Source organism: Puccinia triticina, chromosome 3A, assembly GCF_026914185.1.
Source record: "Puccinia triticina chromosome 3A, complete sequence".
Lineage (NCBI taxonomy): Eukaryota > Fungi > Basidiomycota > Pucciniomycetes > Pucciniales > Pucciniaceae > Puccinia > Puccinia triticina.
In genome coordinates, this window is record NC_070560.1 from 3,313,474 (window position 1) to 3,335,560 (window position 22,087).

General features: G+C 44.5%; 4 protein-coding genes across 4 annotated transcripts; 2 read left to right on the top strand and 2 right to left on the bottom strand.

The window, feature by feature from the left end:
- Positions 1-3,124: 3,124 nt before the first annotated feature.
- On the top strand, positions 3,125-5,610 carry PtA15_3A396 (uncharacterized protein; the record flags this gene model as incomplete). The annotated part of the gene is made up of 6 exons (XM_053167360.1): positions 3,125-4,148; positions 4,242-4,271; positions 4,334-4,584; positions 4,663-5,014; positions 5,085-5,138; positions 5,213-5,610. The coding sequence occupies 6 exons, from the start codon at positions 3,125-3,127 to the stop codon at positions 5,608-5,610; spliced, it is 2,109 nt and encodes a 702-aa protein (XP_053018585.1).
- Positions 5,611-12,756: 7,146 nt separating this feature from the next.
- PtA15_3A397 (uncharacterized protein) lies at positions 12,757-13,443 on the top strand (the record flags this gene model as incomplete). Its single annotated transcript, XM_053167361.1, has 3 exons — positions 12,757-12,964; positions 13,067-13,332; positions 13,423-13,443. 3 exons carry the CDS (start codon positions 12,757-12,759, stop codon positions 13,441-13,443), a joined length of 495 nt encoding a protein of 164 aa, XP_053018586.1.
- A 731-nt stretch (positions 13,444-14,174) lies between these two features.
- On the bottom strand, positions 14,175-14,531 carry PtA15_3A398 (uncharacterized protein; the record flags this gene model as incomplete). The annotated part of the gene is made up of 2 exons (XM_053167362.1): positions 14,175-14,404; positions 14,498-14,531. The coding sequence occupies 2 exons, from the start codon at positions 14,529-14,531 to the stop codon at positions 14,175-14,177; spliced, it is 264 nt and encodes an 87-aa protein (XP_053018587.1).
- Positions 14,532-15,697: 1,166 nt separating this feature from the next.
- On the bottom strand, positions 15,698-16,629 carry PtA15_3A399 (uncharacterized protein; the record flags this gene model as incomplete). Its single annotated transcript, XM_053167363.1, has 5 exons — positions 15,698-15,752; positions 15,833-15,933; positions 16,023-16,203; positions 16,299-16,398; positions 16,488-16,629. 5 exons carry the CDS (start codon positions 16,627-16,629, stop codon positions 15,698-15,700), a joined length of 579 nt encoding a protein of 192 aa, XP_053018588.1.
- Between the last annotated feature and the right edge of the window lie 5,458 nt (positions 16,630-22,087).

Consider the following 22,087-nt stretch of genomic DNA (forward strand, 5'->3'; position numbering starts at 1 on the left):
TATTTTGCGAATTGATTTCAAAGGTAACCTTTACTGTGACAATCAGTCCGCGGTTAAGATTGGGACTGACGATGCCTCCAACAAACGGGCTAGACATACTGACAGAGAATTCCACATCACTAACCATGCTCTGTTTGAGAAAAAGACAGATTTGACTTGGGTACCAACTAATGAACAGCTGGCGGACATACTGACAAAGTCTTTGACGCGTGAACCTTTTGAGCGTCTGAGGAGGCACCTGTTGGGCAACTGATACCTTTTTCTCTCTACCGCTGTTGTTCCTCTTTTTTTTCCTTTTTGTTGTTCTTTTTCCATCTGTTGATTTTTTTCTTATTTTTTTCTTCTTCAAATCTTCTTTATATTTTTCCCTATCTCCAATTCTTATCACCTTGTATTTAGTTTCCACTGTTTCTCTCTATGGCCGGTGGCTAGGTGAGGGGGCGGTGTTGTAACCCAGTTACTGGGTTACCATCCGCAGCTCACTAGACACCGGAACATGAGGTTCCAGCGTGGTAGTTTGTTCAATACACATGCGTTTCTATCACAAACCACCACAACAGCGGTATGGAGGCCCTGACAATCTAGCCAAAAAAAAAAACAGATGCCCCCTGAAACGCCAAGAATCCGGGGGAAGTCACCATCGAGATCTATGTAGGGCCTCCCAGAAATCATCTGGAGCCCAAACAGCCACATAGATCCTCTAGGATCCTCTGCGAAAATCTAGTCTACATAAACCATCCATCATCTGCGACTTCGGGGATCTGCTACATAATTAATGTCAGATTTGCCCTACATACCCCCCGGGGGCTCGGAGTCTGGACACTCTGGGACTTGGTTAAGCTCGGTGAAAGGTCAATCTTCAATTTCGACCACACGCCATCAAAATCAGCCAGATGGACAGACACCAGGTCGCATGTATCGCGGCTGCCGGAGCGGCCATTGTCCTGCTTGTCGGACTCCAACATGACATCGACAACGAGCAATATGGCGATGGCGGCCAAGCTTATACTCGGTTCTTACTCAACGAGGCTAGTCCCGAACTCTTCAAACAAATTACGCAAATGGAACGTGAAACGTTCGACGACCTGGTCGAACAGTTGGACTCGCATGAGCTTCTCGAAGACGGTCGTTCGGTCTCGATCGATGAACAAGTCTTGATCTTTTGGATATCGTCTGCAATAATAGCTCGATGCGCCAAACCGCTGTCAAGTTTCGTCGTGGCTTGTACACAGTCAAAAGGTAAGCTTCCCTCCCGCCCACACAGTCTCACTATTTTGTTATGGGCTTCGTTGAATTGATTTTCGGGTCGATTTCTTTGAAGGTACTTCGGCGCTGTCCTCGACGCCTTGCACGAAATATACCCCAGATATGTCAAGATGACTACGAAAAGATGTCGGCTCCCGAAAGACATTGCAGAAAATCCCGATTACGAACCGTTCGAAGACTGCATAGGAGCTCTTGATGGGATCTTTATCCCAGTGAGCGGTACCCCCAAAAAAGTCCAGGATCCCTGGCGGAACCGACACGGGGTGATATCTCAAAACGTGCTCGCAGCAGTAAACTTCAACTACGAATTTATAAACGTTCTTGCCGGCTGGGAAGGATGTGCAAGCGATGTTCAAGTGTTTAATAGTGCAATTTCAAAAGGACAATTGAAGATTCCAGAGAAGAAGTATTTCTTAGCGGATCCGGCATATCAACTTCAAAAAGGCCTCATGATTCCATTCCGAGGGGCGCGCTACGATCCCAAAGAGAAATCCTCTGGAGGAATTACACGACCCGAGAATAAGGAAGAGCTGTTCAACTCCAGACACGCAACGCTTCGAAAGAACATAGTCGAAGAGATCTTTGGCTGTATGAAAAGGAAGTTTCTTATCCTCCAAACCGCACATGAAGAAGTCGAACTGGACAAGCAGATCCGACTGGTCTATGCACTTTGCATGCTCTGGAACTTTATCCGAAAACACGAACCCCTCGAAAACCTCTTCGACGAAACAGACGAATCCGCCGAGCCCAATTGCTCTAACTTCCCGCGCTACCCTCTTACGTCCTTGGATAACGACGCCTATCTGAAGAAGGAACGAGAGCGTATTGCTACCGAGCTCTGGAATCAATCCATTTCTAACACGGGACAAGCTTAGCTGTTATCTCCCTCATTCCCTTCTCTCTTATCAGCAATCTATTCCTATTCAACTGTACTAACTTGCAATCAACAAAAAGTGAATGTCAAATATGATAACTGCCCCAACAGCCCCTAGTAAAAATCAACAACAGGCAAAGTAGCCATGGACAGTGACAGCTGCCAATCTGCAGCACTAGAATTGGTGTATCTGAGAATGCATCGCGTTACTGCATTAGACTCACGAGACGAATACAAGCCGGTTGACACCCCCAGAATAAGACTAGCACCTTCTTTGGCTCAGAGATTGTAAATCGCATATCACGACGATTGTTGCGATGTCTTTGACTGCACTGCTCTGGTAAGGATTTTTCCCGGGAGAATGTATGTAGTGGTTTTGGGCATTTGCCTTGTTTGATTTGTCATCATCAATCATCGCGTTTGACCATTGAACACTGAAGCAGACCCTTCACTGAGTGCTTCAAGGTGCTCTCTGTAAAGAAAAGTGCTTCTTGTTATCAGCATCTCGCAGCTCATTTGTGTTTTTTGCTGTTTAACTAGACAGTACATCGGAAGGGCTTTTGGCTGAGTCCTAATAATCTCTTGATGAGAGTTGGTTCCTCAGAGTCAGTCGCGTCCACGAACTCAACACATCTCGGTGCGCCCACTTCACCACATTCCCATTCGAAGCCGACCAAGATTCGGGGTCCATTCACCTGAGGACCCTATGTCTACACAGTACCTAGCCTGCATGTCATGCACCTGTCAGGTAGGTTAGAAGCCCACGCCCCCCTGCAAAGTTCGGGCCACTCTGACCACTCAACCACTCAGCCACTCGGTGTTTTTTTCCCCGCCAAGTCCCCTGACTTGTTTTAAAATTTACCCAACCGCACCAAGTCGCGACACCATTTTTTATCCTTCATTCACACCCTTCACCTCAACAGAAAACCAACACCCTCATCGATCCAAACAATCCAAATTGTCTCAAATCAACCCGCGACCAGCATGAACCCCAACCACGAACTACACCTTCAAAGAGCGCAAAATTTCACCCCAGCACACAACTCGCGCAACCCTCAATATGGCCTACCCAACCCTAAATTCCAGCCTACTGGAAACTTTTATTCGCAGAATGCCACCAACCACAACCAGTCACATAACCTCGACGAGCTAGGAAGCGAACCTCAACAGATATACTTTATTGACAGTCGGGGTGAGATTGTTTGCGCCCCCGTCAACCAACAAGCCCAAGGCCACCACCCAACTTTAGAGCCCAATAACCCAGCACTTGGCCCCCATCGCAATCTTTATCATCAGGACGGTACTTTTGGAAGAACTCCTTACCTCCCTCGTCACAACGCACAACCAAATTCCTATCCAGGTCCTTTTCACCGCGCGCCTTTTGGAACCACTCCCGTCCCGCCTAACTATACACGAGCAAATCTTTATCAAGATCATACCGCCAGCACCGAATCTTTTGACTCTCCCGTTGGTACTACCCCTGTTACTCGCCGGGCTCCTCAAGAGAACCAAGTTCCCCCTGTCACTCGCAGCGCTCCTCAAGAGAACCAAGTTCCCGCGGACAACAGCAGAGCTCTTCCCAAGAAGAATCATGCTGAAATCAACAAGATCCTCTGTAATCTCACCAAAGATCGTTGCCCTTCAAACACCCAACCCACTAGCGGTTCCAATCCTCCCCCATGCCCGGAAGATGAAGTCGAATCGGACAAAGATGCCAGTGAAAATGCCGCTGACAGCAGGAAGAAAGACATCAAATCAGAAAACACCTGCGTTCCTGGAAACGTGAATAAACCAGGGCAGTCACCTGCAGATGATGGAGAAAATGCTAAAAACCGTATCACCGAGCTTCCAGAAGAAATTATGGAGGAGATCGTTGGTATGGAGCTTGATGAGCTACGAGAATACGAGGCCCTGCATGCCACATCAAAATGTCTGCCGTCGTACCTCAAAGCAGAGGTCGATGAATTATATTACGAATTCGAGCGGCAACTCTACATTTTCGCCATCCGTTACCAACTTCACGTAGCATTGCTGTACATGCACATTGGCCAGATCAACCGCATGCGTGGTCCAACCAGCTATAACAACTTCTGCCAATAAGATCCGGAGGCACGGGAAATCTTCTCTCAGAGTAAGTCACCCGCAGATTATTCTGAATAGATTCAACAAACTAATCCATTCTCTGAGCTGTAGCCGTCTTAAAACTTAAAGAAAGGTGCACCGCCGTTGCTCAGGTATGGAAGACCTTTGATCCTGCCACCAAGCTCAAGTACAAGGATCCGGCCTTTCTCGAATCCATATGTGGAGACAAGCCGCTCGAAATCACTAATGGCGTAGTCCAGACCGCCAGAGATGTTCACATCTCAAACACAAAACTAACTCTTGGCTCGAACCAAAAGAGTATCACCTTTGTCAGGCGATGGGTGAAAGAAACGGTCAGAAGGGTATGTCACTTTTGTTTGAGGCTGCTTGTTCAGGCCTGTGGTGAATACTAGCTAAGCTGTTACATGCAAATGGATTAGATGAACGAGATTGCCGCCTGTCATCGAATTCAAGGAATGCTTGTTGTTGCCTCGGCTAAATCTTTGGGTGATCTGTTCATCCAAGAAGGTACAAAGATGGGCAACGCGTTCCTAAACATACTCACAAACAACGGTGATCCCTTGCGCAAGTTTCACACATATGTCGCAGGTATGTCAGTTGTTGCCGAACTCACCAACAAAGATCCAAACGAGCTCGCATGCGTAAATGAAATCCATCCGAGAGACTCGGCCTCTGTGAGCAAAAGCAAGCCAGCTCAAAAGAAACGGAAGCTTGCCGAGCTCACCAACAATGACGAGCAAGAAGATCATCAGAAGGACAAATATTGCCAAGGTGAGTATTTAGCGATCTATTCCCACAGCCCTGTGCACAGATACTCACACCAATCAAATTGGGCGCACAGGCACACTAAAAGATAATAAAAAGCTTATCAGCCAAAAATTGCTTGCCCTTCTCAGTAAGTCGACATTTTTGCATAAATTGTTCCATAATCTGATCAAAGACAAAATATTGCGGTTCAAGATAATGCAGGCGGGAAGAAATTTCGAGGCTGGCCCGGAAAAAATGCTGCCCGCGATCTGAAAGCGGCGCATATCTCAGTAAAGGTCAAACGAAACAATCCTGATAGATTTATTGCAGACGAGCTTTGTCAGCCAATCAACGCTATCTCAATTGAAACTTCAGAAAGGATATTGCGAGCCCTTGGTGAAGGGTGGGTTCAAGTTAAATTCAAGGAAGATGCTAGTTCCAATGAAGAAGAAAACAAGGGCCACCTTCCTTCTCATAACAAACGTGCTTGTCTTTCTCGTCGCAAAGCTCCGCGCAAGATCTCTGTGGTTAATAGCAGTGAGGAAGATGAAGCTTCTGATCAAGAAAGCCGTGGTTGTCGTGATCAAGATGGTGAGGATGAGGATGAGGAAAACGACTGACGTGACTGCAGACCATGTCAGTTTTTCAATAACTTGTATTTGCATTTGTGTCCACATCATCGTTTTTTTTTTCTAATTAACTTACACTCCACCTCTTCTCTTCTTAGATTTCCCCATCGTTCTTCTTATCACTCAAGATTGAATTGTTTTTCTTATTCCCCAAGTCTTGTTGTGTTTAACCTTTCCGCCAGTTCTTTAGCTTGGGTTCCGTCACAGCCATACTCATTTTGGAAGGATGGATAATATCGTAATGATGGTTAATATCATGAGAGCTCTGGTTTATATTACTTAATACGACAAGCATTGACGCCTCGGCTCCTGCTCAGCTGTGAATGCATCCTCGTCGCGGTAGTCATCTTAGACATATTGATGAAAGTTATCATGAAACCCAGCATCCTCCGCTGTAGTTACGTTGTATTGCACTGAGGCGCGCGCGCTAGGACTGTCTCAGCGCTCGTACTGTCGGATTACACGCTGAAGCGCGCGCTAGTACTGCCTCAGCGCTCGTACTGTCGGATTACGTGTAATCCGACAGCACGAGCGCTGAAGCACGCGCGCTAGTACTGTCTCAGCGCTCGTACTGTCGGATTGCGTGTAATCCGACAGTACGAGCGCTGAAGCACGCGCGCTAGTACTGTCTCAGCGCTCGTACTGTCGGATTGCGTGTAATCCAACAGTACGAGTGCTGAAGCGCGCGCGCTTACTGTCTCAGCGTTCGCGCGCGGAGCCTAGCCCCCACTTGCAACGGGGGCAATTAGAACTTGATTGATCCATAGCTCCGCTCACTTATGGTGTTCAAAGTTGGTTTGCATAATTTTATGCATGCATAAATCATAAAATCATAAAAACATTTTGGTGAAGAAATTTTGTATTACATAATCAGACAGTCATATCCCCTGCAAAAAAGATTCTATGATTTTATGATTTATGCATGCATAAAATTATGCAAACCAACTTTGAACACCATAACTGTATTTTGCAAACAAGTTTATATTTTGATTTCCAAGAGATACAAATCTTGATCACAGCAGGATCTTATTCTTTCATTTATTTTCCAACTATTTATCTAACTGTATGCAAGAGCTGAAAATATCTATGGTTCATTGAGTTACTAATAAAAAGAAGAGATGTTTAGGTTACAACTGAGGATATATATCCACAAGAAAGAGAACTATGAGAGGTGTTCTTCTGAACACAACAAATCTTCACAAAATATACATTACAAAGTTTAATACTACAGCTAAACCACAGATGTCCATTAAGATAAGTAGAGAGAAGAAAGGAACAATATTGACAATTGGGTTGGGGGACTTGGAAGTCAGCAAAGGCCATGTTGGCATAGGCGCTGAGGTTACAATTCAGGTTATAGCCACATTCAGGGCAAGGCCAAATGCATGCTGGCTCCCTGACCCCCCAACACAATCAGGGCAAGCCTCTCAAAGTTGCTTTACCATGCAAGTTGGCCAACACAGGGATGGCCTTGAGTTGTTACTCATGAGTGAAGAAACTTGAAATTTTGGGTTCAAATCAAGTATATTATTTTATTTATACTTGTGAACAAATTATTAAGTATATTATTTTGTTTAGACTAGTGAATAAATTTTTATTCTTTTTTACCCTTCTATTCTAAATATCAGTCACAATATTTAAAGTGCATATTATTTTGCAGTGAATTAACAGAAAATTTCAACTTCAAACACAGAATATTATGACATTATGATAAGCCAGAAATAATCCATGCTTTGGATTCAACATTCTATGTTGGTTTGCTTCAGAATGACATGGAGTCATTCTCAATATCAGTATCACAATTCTAAAGTGACCACCTGTCATTATGGAGAGAAGAAAAATAGAAGTTCAATGAAAAAACTTTGTCATATGTTCTTTGGATCATATAAATCAATGATACATGATTTTGATTGAACCTTCTATGTCACTTCACTCCAGAGTAACATGTGGACATTGCAAATATTGATATATCAACAATAAAAAAAATTACAGGCTGTCAGTGTGGAATGAAGCAACATGGAAGGTTCAATTAAAATCATGTATCATTGATTAATTATAAGATCCAAGAATAAAAAAAAGCTTTGGATTAACCCTCCTATATTGCTCCAATCTAAATGAACATGGGATTGCAAATATCAGTTGCAATAATTCCAAGTGACCTGTTACTCAGGGGTGAATTACCAACATAGAAGTACAATGCAAGGATTAGTTATTGATTACCATGATGGTTGAACAATCTATGTTTTGGATTGAAAATTTTATGTTTCTTCACTTCAACATTTAGAATGACCACATTACTCTGGAGTGAAATTTGAATGAACATAGAAGGGTAAATCCAAGGAACAGAACAATCATTTGAAAGGATAAATCTGTTTTTCCTTACAGAAACTTGCCCTAGACATGCTACTCTTGAATCATGCCTAAGCTATTGCTATGAAGTGGGATATGATAGTTTCTACCCTTTTTATTTAAAAAATTGGTGCCCATGCAATAACCATCCTCCCTCTGCTGCGGGCAAGCCTGACGTGCTTGCTCCAGCTTTATGCGCATATGTTTTAATTTTCCTTCTCGAAGAACGACAGGAATTCCTCTTATACATACCACCAGCTCAACACACTTTCAGCTTTATTGCCTATGCTACAATCATCATCATGCCTCCAAGATCCAGCCAGAATACGAGATCAACTCCTGCAAGAACCCCAAGAACCAATCAAACGAGACACCCAAGATCTTCCCCTCCCGCTGCTCGGCCAAGGACCAACAGGATCAATCCCTTCCGACACGAAACTCAGTTGAACCGAGCTTTGCGAAACAGAACTCATGCACGCACCATGCGATCCCTTCAGCGATTGGAAGCCTTGCATCGGGGAGAATTGCCAATGCCGTCGTCCACTCGAGCGCTTCAAGCACACCTACAAGCTGAACAGTCAGGCCCTGGCAATGAACTTGTGGATCCTCCCTTCGACGATCAGCTCAACAACGACCCATCTTCAAACCAACCCGAGCCCTTTCCCCAAACAGACCTCTGGGACAACTTTGACGAAAACGAGTGGGAGGATTTACATACAGTGGCCCCAGCTCAACAACAATCCTCCCTTTCGCAGAGAATTAATCAATTCAATGCTCTTCAGACCCGGCAACGACTTGTGGACAACTGGAACCGCAACATCCCTCAACTTCACGGTATGTATATGTGGCTCAAAGCCAAAACAGGGAATTGGACGTTTGAAAATGCATTTGATTCTTGGGAAGATCACATTTGCAGCTGTACAAGTTTCACCTATCGTACCATTGATCTATTTGACTTGATGTGTATGCAACCCCAACCTAACCTGGCAATTCCAATAATGATTCTGATAAATGAATTGGTGCTCTTAGGGCAGAAACGCATACAGAAGCGGTTTTGTAAATGCGTGCCAGATGTCGTTCGATTGCTCGCCACCGGTTACATTGCAAGCTCGCCCGTCCGGCCTACGACCGCCTTTTCAGTACGACTGCTTCACTTTCACAATTTAGCCTGGCAGTGGTGTAACGTGGCCACCCTTCCCTTCACCGAGATGCTGTCGCGTTGGCTAGAAGAAAGGTCTCCTAAAATACTTGATGCTAAGGGCACTGAAGTAGGTTATTGCCTTGATTTATCCAAAATTGAAACATCATTGTTGAAATACAAAACTCCTCAGCGCCGCGAGCTACGCAAGTGCTTCTCTGCCGCGGTAGATATATTCCGACTCATGCTACTCAAAACCAGTGAGACCGTCGACAGTGCCCTTCAGCTCAGTACAACACAGAAGCTAGCTAGATCGTGCTGTCCAGGTTGCTTTGGAAAAAAATCTTCGGACGACGAATACCGCGCAAGATCATCTGTCAAAGACTCACTGATTGTATGCCTTGATGGCAACTTTCAACACCGTCATAATGCCAAGGCAGGGCTGGACGCACCATTAACCACTCCACCCATCTTTTTGGACCCGGAAAGAATCCAGTCCATGCAAAACAACATTAGCAATTTGGCTGCATGCAATGAACAGGTTGGCTCTCACTGGTTCATCCCGACAAAACGTGTTATACTTGCCAACTGAAAAGACTGACTTAAACTTTACATAGCCGGATCCTTGTTCAGAGTCCCACAAGGCAGCAAACGACACCCGATCCGAAACAACGTGGAAAGGCTGTGATGATACGGGACTCATGGGGTGTTGTTGCCGCCATGATCAGGTAGTTTCATTAGCTAACATATATCGTTCTGGAGAGCAGAGGTGTCTCCCATTAGCTATGTTGAAGAAACTCTTTGAAGAAATAGAACCCGAGCGACCAGTTGGGGTACTTTACAATATTGGCTGCTCTTTGGACAAATTTTTAGAACGGGTCAGTGTGAACTCAAGTGGCAGCAAAATTATCTTTCCTTGACATGGTATTTGACCTGATGATTTTGGAAATTGTACAGCGTGATTTTTTTGCTTTTGCATCTAAGAAAGACAAAATTAAATTTGGTACATCAGTTTTTCATTCATATGTGCATGAATGGAAATGCCAGGTCAAATACAATCCACGCTACAATATAGGGTGGGGTTTGTCGGATGGTGAAGGTATGGAACGACTGTGGTCAGGATTGTCCCCACTGGTACGGACTTTGCGGTACTCGGCCCGGAACCATCGCTTGGGATCTCTGTCGCATCGTTGCCAATTCCACAATACTGAGGGTCGGAGGACTCTGAGTAAGTGTAGCATTTTTATCTCAATTCATTGTGTACACCTCGGTAGTTTCTTGACAGATGATTGGGATTAGTTGTGTGGTTACGGAAGAAGCATGGTGCAGCCAAGTGGCGCCGGAGGTGTGCTAAAGAAACCCTTTCGAAATTGCTCCAAAAGGAAAATCCATTCTTGGATAATGGTAACAAATACACGAGAGAATTCTTCAAGTTGCAGTGGCAAAATCAAGTTGGCCATCTGGCACAAGTTGCCGAAGAAGACACACAACGCCGAAAGGATCTCACCAAACTTTTGGAAAAGGAGGATGCACTGAAGAAACTTCGGTCAGTTCATTGAGGTTGATTTGGGTAATTATTACATTGCTGATAGTGATTACAGAGAAGTATTAGAGACAAGGGAGTGGGATATACCTTCAAATCTCATTGAACGGATCACAGGTGAGATACACAACACCGAAATATGTCAGAGAGAGTTGGCCGAGCAGGTGGGAATTATGTATGATAGCAATAGCACAGACAGTGGGCAGTTTTTGTTTGTAGTGACAATTCCTTGCCTGATGTTGAGAACTTATTTACTCTGTTTTCCTCGGTTTATTTAGTTGAAAAGGAAAAGAAGTCTCTTCTCTTGTGGAGCTCGAGACGCGAGCTCTATGCAAAGGCTGTAGAGATCATGGGTGTCCGGCAGCCAATCTCTGAATCGCAAACACGAGGTCGGCGAGTCGGAACCAAAATGAAGGAGAGGATTTATGAATCCATCAAGAAACGCAAGGGACCGGTACTTCGGGCAATTGCCAAGTTTAACGAGCGGCACCAATCTTATCTGACTGCCTATGACCCTGGTGCGCTGGCTAGTGATTTGTATCAACCTTTGACGTGGGATTTGTTTGTCAAAATGAAGCTGGACGACCCTTTCTGGAATGAAGCGCATCACTTTCACTCACAGGCGCCATGGGCTGTATCGTCAGATGTACGTGAGGGCATAGGAGCTTCGCTGATGGTTGATCGAGCGGAGGAGGAACTTGATTTGATTGCACAAGAATTGGGCCGGGCAATGTCTTGGGCGGTGGAGATTCATTCAATGTTAGACGGACTTGCGGGACAAATTGGTGGGTTTCATTTTGATCATGTTGTTTGTCAACAATGTCTGACTTCTTATTTGCTAGACGTCCTTCCTCCCAACTCCGAAGCAGTAGTGACACCGACCCAAGTGGGTACTCTAGATGCGCAAACAGGACAACAAGTCCTTAAAATTGAGCTTTACTCACAGCGCGCTGAGCATCATGAAATGATGCAGAAATGGGCAGGCGACGTTGAGTGGTTGTGGTGCAAGACTCGTGTATCAGGTGCTCAACACCCGTGGTTCAGATTGATTGGACAAATAACTGTGGATCCCAATCTGACTGCCAACGAGGTTCAATTGGAGCTGAGGCCAGAGGAGATGGATGAGGCGCTGCAGGAACAAATTTTCTTGAATGAAGCGGAGGATGGGGAATTTGCCCATGATAGTTTGGTGGAGGAGACGTTGGACGCGGATACTGCAGGATGGGAAACAGATCCAGAATGATGTTGTTCTCTTTATTTTCTGTATCCTCATCAATGATGTTTAGAGTGTGATTACATTGATCTTCTTCACTCAAGCAATCCTTACTCGCCAAATTCTGTTATCCTCCTTTTTTCTCTCTTCAATTAAAGATCAATGTTTATCAAAAATGTGATCGCACTTTATTGAACATTTAATGTGTATATATGCAAGGATTAGATTCTTTTGTTATTGAACAATTAAGACAATTCAGCAAGAAAACGCACTAGGAGTGAGGACAAGACAAGTGAAAGACACAAAATAAGTGGTTGAAAGAAGCAAAAAAAGGCAAAGTCCGGGGAACGTTTTGAACACTTTGAGCTGCAATGGTTATCAGAGTTGATGCGAATGGGTTGTCTTGCCGGGTGCTGCTGGGATGGTTTGGTGGAGCACAGAGGAGTGGTGAGAACAAGGTTTGCTTGGTGCGGCTGGGGTCGGGCGACTTGGCGGGGGAAAAAACACAGAGTGGCTGAGTGGTTGAGTGGTCAGAGTGGCCCGAACTTTGCAGGGGGGCGTGGGCTTCTAACCTACCTGACAGGTGCATGACATGCAGGCTACTCAGGTGAATGGACCCCGAATCTTGGTCGGCTTCGAATGGGAAACTGAACAGAGCTTTTGTCATGCAGCCAGGCTCTCCAGGTCCCCTTCCGCCCCAGCAAAAAGAGTTATAAAGAGAGTCCACCCTAGCGTAGATAACCCGATCCACCCGCCGCCCAGGCCCTTGATCGATCCCCAGAGAAATTCCACCCAGCACTCCGTCACCCACTTTCTTTTAAAAACACTTACTGCGTTAAATCCCTACCACACGTCGTGCCCTTAAGCAGCTACAGAACTCATCAACAAACCATCATGTTCGCTTTAATTGTCAAGCGCGTCGTGCTCAGTCTGCAATTAGTCTCGTTAGTAATGCTTGCGGGTGTCTTCGGTGACCAACGTATTCCCTATAATGTGCCCGGCCAACAGACATCAAGTGGCCAAGCACCTTTGGCCTTCCAAGGAAACGGAAATCAAATATACAGCTGTGGTTCAACTGGTGCTTGGGTGCGAGTTGGAGCAGGTACGCTATTATCTTTATGCGTCTTCGTAAGGTGCAGGCGAGGGCATTGAATATTGACGACCGATAACGAACCGACGGTTTTTCTTCTTCTCGTCCTCGCAGAGGCACAATTGCAAGGAAGCGGAATGTCCGGCCACCACTACTTTTCGGGCAATACGGCGACCTTCGACGTGGGCTCATGGCACATATCGGCCACGCAAATAGGATCGTCGGCTTCACGGGATCTCCGCAGGGATGTACCCTCGCTGAGGCTCCAGCCCACTTCGGGCCCCTTCAGGTTGATCACCCGGAGCAATGTTTCAGGCGGTGTCCCCCAAGTTGCTTGCAAGGCCGGTCAACAGAACTACCAGGTGCCGTACTCTGCCACCGTAAGTCTCCTGCACTTTCTGATCAGCTTCTGGCTATCGAGTCTGCAAACTGTCTCTGAAATATGTACCACCTTCTCTCCCTTCTTTTAGTACACCTTCTACTACAAATGATTCAGAATGATCACTCCGGTCCGATCAACATGAGAGCGGTTCCCATTGTCCTGTTGGCCTTGATCTTGCTCGGAAATTCCACATATCCACATCAATACTTGAATTTGCCTCCCCCATATTCACAAGCTTCCTGTCCTTTACTTTTGTGCTTATCCCACCACACCATCATTCTGTCGATTCCCAAATGCCGTTCCCTTTATCAAATACACTATCATTTGGTGCAGTCTCTTATTCGAGAAAAAGGCTGTCCTCCCGAATTTCAGCTACCTCTTTATGCACGCAGAATTACTTTTCATCGAGTGAAGTTCTGAGATGCAACCAATCTTGTGATAAAACAACTCAGAATCTCCAATAAATCTCTGTCTTTGTCTCGAGGTTTGAACCAGATCTAGTGGCTCAAGAGCAAGCCAGGCTCTCCAAAGCCTGGACGGCAAATGCCATCTCGAAACCAGAACGGTGAAGACGTGGATGAAGGATCTTATTGCTTGAGGCCAGCGCACGACTGCTACAAGCGTCTACACATTTACCTCCATACAGCTCCCCATTGTGGAATAGAACAGGAGCTTATAGCGGAATGGACCATGCTCCTGTTTTCGCGCGCGCGCGACGCTTCGTACTACACAAGCTTAGGAGATAAATTATTGATGGAGAGAGAAGCGTGTGGTAGATAGTATGGAGGAAACAGCTGATGGAGATAGTCTAACGATACAAACTAGAGGAGAGAGAAGAGCTTAAGAGGGGCGATGAAGGTGACGATAGACCATCGAGATGCGAGAGTGGGCCTGAGTGGTAAGCAAAGGACTAGTGTTATGAGGGAGACGGAAGAGCCGTTCGAAGTTCCATGCGGAGCGATAAGTGGGCTGGTAGCAGCTTGCCGAGCCGGTGGTGCTGCTCATCGTCGGCGAGTCGGAGTGGGCCCCGTTGTAGTACTCGTCGGCCGTCGGCGGCCCAGTGGTGCAGCCTTTCCATCGTTCACGTCCCCGCCCGTCATGGAATTGTCAACCATAATCAATAACATTACTTCCGCAGATATATGGTAAACCTCTAGACTTACTACTTCCCCCCGCTCCGTTCCAGGTGTTCGACATCACGGCAAAGAGAACCCTCGACTCGACACCTGCCCGAGATGCCTTCGATTTTCGATCCGGTGAGGATTATCGTGTGGGAGGTCAGCCGGCTCTTTCCAACTGTTGCTGCTGGGGCTTTCTTGTTCTGTTGGTCGAGTGTGACTGCTGCTGTGGAGGCTTGTGTGAAAAGAGTGGGTGGAAGGGGGTTGGCCTGCAAGTGGTTTGGAGATTACTTAAAAAAGTCGGCTCGATACATGCACAGGCGGGCGATAAATATCTCTGCGTGAAAGCCGGGTAAATAATTACTTTCTTGTGAAAAAAGGCGACTGGGGGATCGATTTGGACGGTCAGACTGCTCCTTTGGACACACTTGGGTCGAGGTGAGCAGAACTGCATAGTGTTTGTTGGCCCCGAGCGCAGGAAAGGAGTGGGCCTGATCATTTTCCCTTGGGATCGAGTGTCACTCTGTCAGTCGCCCACTATCATCGTCTCAGAGTCGGTTGGCGGCCAAAATTCACCCCGCCTCATGTATTTATGCTATTGGCCAAGGACAAGGTAAGAGTGGCCGTCGAGTCGAAAGCGGTCGAGGTGGTGCCTGTAGAATGTCTCCTTGCATCAAACACCTATGTACTGCGCGGTCAACTCGACAAAAATGTCGGCTAACTTCCTTGCACCAGTCAACAGAGTGTTTGTACATACTGCCTGCCTCAAGAAGTGTGGATCTGAGGAGAGTGCGTGAACTTGGAGGTGCTTGATCCTCAATACACGCTCACCAAACACAAGTCTGTCCATGAGCAAATGGTTCATTGATCCGCACTTTGAATGAGGAATTATGGTCAACTGCGTATCAGAAGCATAGTAGCTTATCACAACCATATGGACCGGGTTTCAACTTTTAAGGAGATGGAATCAGGTTGGCTTGTACAACACCGCTCTGCAGTTGATACATACTCTGTTGTATGACTGAAAAAGGAGCCTAGAATACACGACTCACAGGAGTGCAAGTAGATTTGATGATTGCCCCTCTTATGTATAACCAGATAATAAAGTAGGCATCAAAAAGTGGCACGAGATTTCTAAGATAAACAGTGATAATTTGCTTGAGGAAGTATTACATGTGCGATGAGAAATCGATCCAGTTGAAGTATTGAGGAAGTATAATTTTATCCGGATTGTTTTGCTTTGTTCTACAGTGGATATTCGTATTCTTCGGTACTTTGTGTTAGCCAAAGAGCCACCGTACTGCTCAAAATTAAGGAGGATAGTCGATTAGAAGAGAGAGAAGGGCAAAAAGTGATGAGAGAGAAAGAGAGGGGACGTACCAGATCATGACGGCCAAATTCTGCAGGACGTTAGCGACACCCCAGTAAGTGACGTCATAAGTGCCCCAATCGGGAATAGCATACTTGAGAATAAGTACGGTCTACACGAGAAACATGGGGAGGAGGGGAGTGAATGAGTTAAGGGGCAACAGCTCGAGGGGGATGTGCAGAGGGGGGACAGGAGACTGACGATGCTTCCGGCTAATCCGCCGGCCATCAGCGCAAAGCCCATGAACAGTAATAGGCGGGCTTTCCATGCTACGCCCTCATGTGCCGAGAACGATACCCCGGCCGACCCATCGGATATCAGCCGTTTCTTGTCTATAAGGTTCACGATTATCATCCCGACCGTCGAACAGATACCCGGAATCCTGCAAACACAACCATCGTATCCCGCCTTTTCTTTTAGAGTCTGCGTCTTTTTTCTCGCGGTGAAGGGTCTCAGGGGCAGGGATTGTTGTCTCACCAGTCTGTGAACGTGACGTGGACCGGAACCGGGTCGAAGGGGGATTCGGGCGAAGGCTTCATCGTAGCCGATAGCGTACACGCATCGAAAAACACCCACCCTACATCACGAAAAAAAAGGAAAATAAGAGTTTGTTAGAAGGATGGTCGATCGGGATTCGAGGAAAATGCGAGACGAAGCGGGACGTACATCCGGCAGCAAAGATGGCCCCGGCGGCATAAACAGCCGTCTGCCGGCCCCTAGATCCAAAGTCAAACTTTGGGAAACTGATGAGACATAATCGAGTAGGATCGTACTTGCGTTGCGGCAGACTGATCGGCCCTGTTGGCATGCTTGCGGATATGTGTGTACAATGTCGATTGTGGCAGGGAAATTCGGCTTCGGCGGACGGGCTTTCTTCGGTCGCACAGAATGGGGGGTAACACGGGATGGTATGTTCGATCTCTCGTGAGGTGCGTGAGACTGGAGTGCGCTTGATACAGTTCTCGGATCGGTGGAGTGCGGCAGTGGCAGGGCCGGGGCACAGCCCGGCTGTTGAGATGTTGATCTGTGATACCTGTGGCTGGGTCTGTGATACTTACGTGTGGAACTGTGACAGTCCCATGACACTCGCCACACCATTGAGAAGTAGATCTTGTTGAAGGAGAGATGTAAAAGGTTTACCTCAAATGTCTCACCGTTGGCCCTACAGACTCGAGATATTCTTGTAAAAAACACTTTTCTTATCAGCATGTTTTTACAAATGTTTGTTAAAAATGGAGTAGATCATCTCGGAGCCTACTACGTACCTCAGCTTTCATTTCATATTTTTTACCCCACTGCCCCTCATAATTACTGAGCCAATCCACTACTTCTGAAATGATGTTCCCGGTGAAATTTTCAGAGCTCTTGGATCTCCAAAAGTTGGATCATGTAGAACCTCATGGGTTTTATTACTAATGCGCCATAGTATCTGTTCCTCATATGAGGAAAATGGATTGGCTAAGCTTGGATTGCCTTTCTGGTTCACTAGTACATGATGCATGGGATGATCCCAACTTAATGAAGACTTTGACATATAAAACTATGTGTTTATGGCCAGATGTTTCTTCAGAGATATCTGCCCTTGAAAGGGGCATATTGGTTACAGAAACCAACCATGGAAAAAAATACAAGACATTTTTCCGGGGGGAATTGATACAGAGGAGTTTGAAGGAAAGGGAAATAAGCTCAGAAGCTTCTGATTTGAATGGTGAAAAAGGTGCAGTGAGGATGAGAAGCCTACAGAGAGCTTACTAAGGAAAATATGGGAGGGTGACATGTTCCCTGCCTTTGTCTCAAGTACGTAGCACAAGACATGCTGTTTAGGAGGGTAATTGATGACAAGGTCAGCTACCTGTGGGGGCCAGGTCTCTCCAAATGTGTACCCACTGACCATCTCTACATGATACACTATCTTATCCTTATGTAGCCAATTGGCATTTCTACTTTCCTTACTTCTGAATGACTATCATCTTTTGGACCCACTAAGCTTGGACTTTTTCTTTGTCATTGTGTCAGCTTCTTACTTAGCTATTGTATCAGCCATATCAACCTGAACTTATAAAAATTGAAAATGTATTGGTGTAATTTGATAGGAGAGAAAGAGACTTGGGAGACAAGGGGGGGATAGTGTGAAATGACAGGTAAAGTTTGACTCATGAGGATGGCACTACACAAGAAGTATTATTGATTCCTGACCCACACTGGAGAAAAGAACTGAAGAAGAAAATGAAAAGAGAGAATGAAAGCAAGATAGAAATCAAGATGATCAGATACCAGCTTGAGAGAAAGAGAAGAAAAATGGCAATGATGAGAAGAGTGCCAGGACTTGAGTGTGGATGGATCAGCAAATTTTTCTTTCCATTGTTTCTTCCCCAGGTATAACACATCACATACAATGGCATGTGATTAAAAAAAACAGAGGTTGCAGCTGATGAAGGCTCAGAATGTAGATCTATGTGAATAAATAAACACAAATTGCTTAAAATTCAACATTAAGGCTTATATAAATCTGGAAATCGATTCATGTTTTCCTTGAGGGTTTTTTGAAACAAAATGAATTTTCCAAATGCAAGTGATACTAATTTCTCAATATTTTCTGAGAAAGACCCATTGGTTTCATCTTGCATTTCTTTGAGCTTCTCCACTTGAATGAAGTATCTTTTGCACTGCTCATCAAGTCTATCCTTCAATACCTCAGGAAATTCCTTTCCCTGTTTCTGGAAGATTTCCTTGGTTGGTTCAAAGAAGGAAGACAACTCTTGCAGTACTTCTGATAGCTTGGGCACTTGTTCCATGTCATTAAGATTTGGCTCTAGTTTTGTATTGTGATTGAAGGTTGAAATTATTCTATTTTTGCCGGAATCAGTTAGGTATATTGGTCTTTGAAAAACATCTTCCATTACATTTAGAAATTCTGGACCCTCTTCAATAGCAGCTGTAATTTCATCCTGAGGCATCCCATGTGTTTCTTCAAGAAATTTTAGTAATTGTCCTGATGTTGTTTTTAAATTAAGTGGGAACAAATTTGATAGCTCATTTTGAAAATGCTCAGTAAGTGCAATCATCCCAATAGCTTCTTCAAATGCCCAAAGTTGATGAAAAGCAATTGATTGCTTGAATTCATTGGAGATTACCCCTGGACATTTTCTCTGGAGGATTTTTTCCATGTCATACATCAATTTGTAGTGGGCAAGTGCTTCATTTCCATCGTAAATTTGGAAATTCAATTTAGTTATGTAGTTGATTATGTTTTCAAACAGAAGTTTCATTTCAGATAATGAATTGGCTTTAATCTCTGGTGCTGCTTTGGAAAGAAACTCTTCCCTGACTGACTTGAAAGCATCAAGCCCACTGAAAGTTGATAAGTAATCTTCCCACACCAGTCGAGTTTGAAGAACTTGGAGTTCTACCTGGTTCCAAGTGTCCTCATCAAAATCTGTCATGTTGATAACAAAAAGAGAACATGAATTAATGAAGAGGGTTTGAATTTTCTTTCCATTCAATAATGAACTATTATTTAGGAAGTTAGACTAACCCTTGGCAAGCTCCTTCAGATTGCTATTTTTGAGATTTTTGTCCTCAGCTATGCTCAATCTGAGATCAAAGTTGAGATATGTGCTTGGAAATTGATATTGAGGATATTTTGAAGTAATGAATCTTGCAAACAATTGACCATGATCATTTTTATTGAATTCTGAAAGAGCTTCTGGAGAGACAATTTTAAGATTTTTCAAGTCGTGAATTAAATCAATCATCAGGTCAGTCCACTGTGATATTAGCAATCTTTCTTCCTTTTCATAAATTTCTAGAGGCTTCCGCGCAATCAGTTTCATAAAATACCCAAAAATTGAGAGGGGATATTCTATTGCCTTGAGGTGTATTATATCCCAAACTTCAACAGGTAATGCAAATTCTTTTTCTGCTAGTAGAAATTCTTTGTCTTCTTGAATCCAAATGATCTTTTTCTCATAAAGACACTCCACAATACGCTCTAAGTCTGTGATGGAAATGTGAAAGTCTGCCAGCAAGATGGGGCTTGACAATGTGGCTTTAAGGCTGGATATCTTGCTCATCATTTGTTCTTTATGCTGTGCTATAATCACAAGAAAGATGGATTCATCAGGAAAGGAGAAGTTGTTACTACTGAAATAAGATTTTGATATACAGACTTCTTAGTTTTGCATTAGTTTCATCTGGCTGAACAGATAAGTGGGTTTTTTGAGGAATTCCCTCCCAATTTGATTCCAAATGATTTAAATCTACCACAAAAATTACCATTTCAGTCAACATCAGACTGAAATTGCAACCAGGAGATGATTCCTCAATGATTTTTTTTCTACCTTCTGGTCCAGGGATTGGTTCACTGGTGAAAGAAGGAGAGCCTCCCTTCTCCCCATCCTTTAAATCCACAATGCTTTCTTTTGGATCAATTTCACCTTCTATCATTGACTTCAAGTCCTTCTCATAAACTGCATAAGAATATGAACAATACACATGGCACTTGAGTCAGAATCAGATAAATTTGTGTTTGAAGATGGTATCAGAAATTCAGAAAATTAGACAACATACCTCCACCACCTCCCAAGCCTTGTTGTGTAGAGAGTGTTGGTTCTGGGAGACAAAAAAATGCAATACATGAGAGGGCAAGAAAACAAATCCAGAGGTGAGATTCAAGATCAGTTCAATTTCATCTTTTCTCCAATTTTAAGCTCATTGAGGACAAACCCTTCCCATCATCATTGGCAGAAGGCAAAGCCACATGTGTTCGAGAAGACATGCCACACATGTGGTTTAATTCCATGCCACAGCTCCTTGGATTGAAGCCTACCAATAGGACTGCCATGATACAAAATATTTGCATAACCCCCCCAGGCTTTTGGCAAAGAGCCCACATTTTTAGATATATGTAAATTTTTATGTGAATGTCAGACCTGTTGAAAATTAAAATCTGAGTATGTCAATGACTTGTTGGTTAGTATTGATGGTTGGTAAAAAAACAGAATTTAACTTGATAGGTATTAATTATAGCACCTGGGGAAGGTTTGGTTATGTGAATGAAGCACAAGCACTTGGACAATATCCAGGGAATATTATATGAGGAACTGAAATGATGAGGCTGTATATAGCAAGCAAAAGAAATCAATGGTTTTTTTGAAGTAAATCTACGTATTTGGGTTTATGGGGGGTCTGGTATAGGATGCAGTGGGTTGGCAAACTCTTTGATATCTGATTTTTCTTAATGATCTGAATGACTGGGTGCAAAAAATCACAAAACATTCAACAATACTGACTATTTATATTAATTGATGAGGAGGCCAATCACCACTAAGGCATTGTGACTTAAATTACCAGCTGGCTTCCCCGCTGGTGCAGGTCTGAGAGCTTGTAAGAGAGGGCCTTTCATGGTCCTGACCAATCCATTCAAAATCCTAAACTTGTGTTGTTTCTTGCAGAGTGTGTAATGCCAAGATGAATGGTCAAAATACATGACGAGTTTGTGTTATTGAGGCCCAGTAAACATGTCTGAACAAGTCAAGAATCAAATAACAAAGGGGGATATAGAATTTTACAAAGTGCCTTTTACAGGGTACAAGGCCCTGTAAAGTCAGTACTGCGTAAAAATGTGCTTTGCCGGGGGTTATGTGTAAATTTACAAATTGTGGGCCAAATCTAGCCCATTGCAAACTCACCCCTTGTGAAAAACACTGGGTAAAATTAAGCCCCCAGTTCTCAAAATGTAAATTTGCAGGGCCATCATTATACGGGGTTGCACTTTGTAAGAGGACTGGCTTGTAAATTTCAATTTGTGCCTCTGCAGCCCCAAATTCACAAGCTCCATACCACACTTTGTCACATGCACGTTGTAAAATTATATCCAAAAGAATGAGAAACATAATTTTGCAAGGTGCATTTCCTATTTACACTTAGGGAACCAAAAGGAAAAAACCGTATAAACGGAAACAAAACAGATCAACATGAAGTTTAATTCTTTGCGACCCTCTGGCTCCTTCTGCGGCCTGAAAGGCCTTCAGTGTTTGATGGGACTGGCTTAGTTGCCTTTGCAACTCGAGCTGGATCATCGACTCGGTCCTCTGACGAAACCTCGGGAACGACCTGCGAGAGCTTAAGTTTCAATGTGATTGGTTGTTTGGCTGGGGGTTCGATTGGATTTGGGCGAGCTGAGATGTCCGCCGTGGAAACTGGGACCTTAATGTTTGGGATTGAAGCAGTTCTGACTGCCTTCGCTTCCTCAGAATCAGACTCAG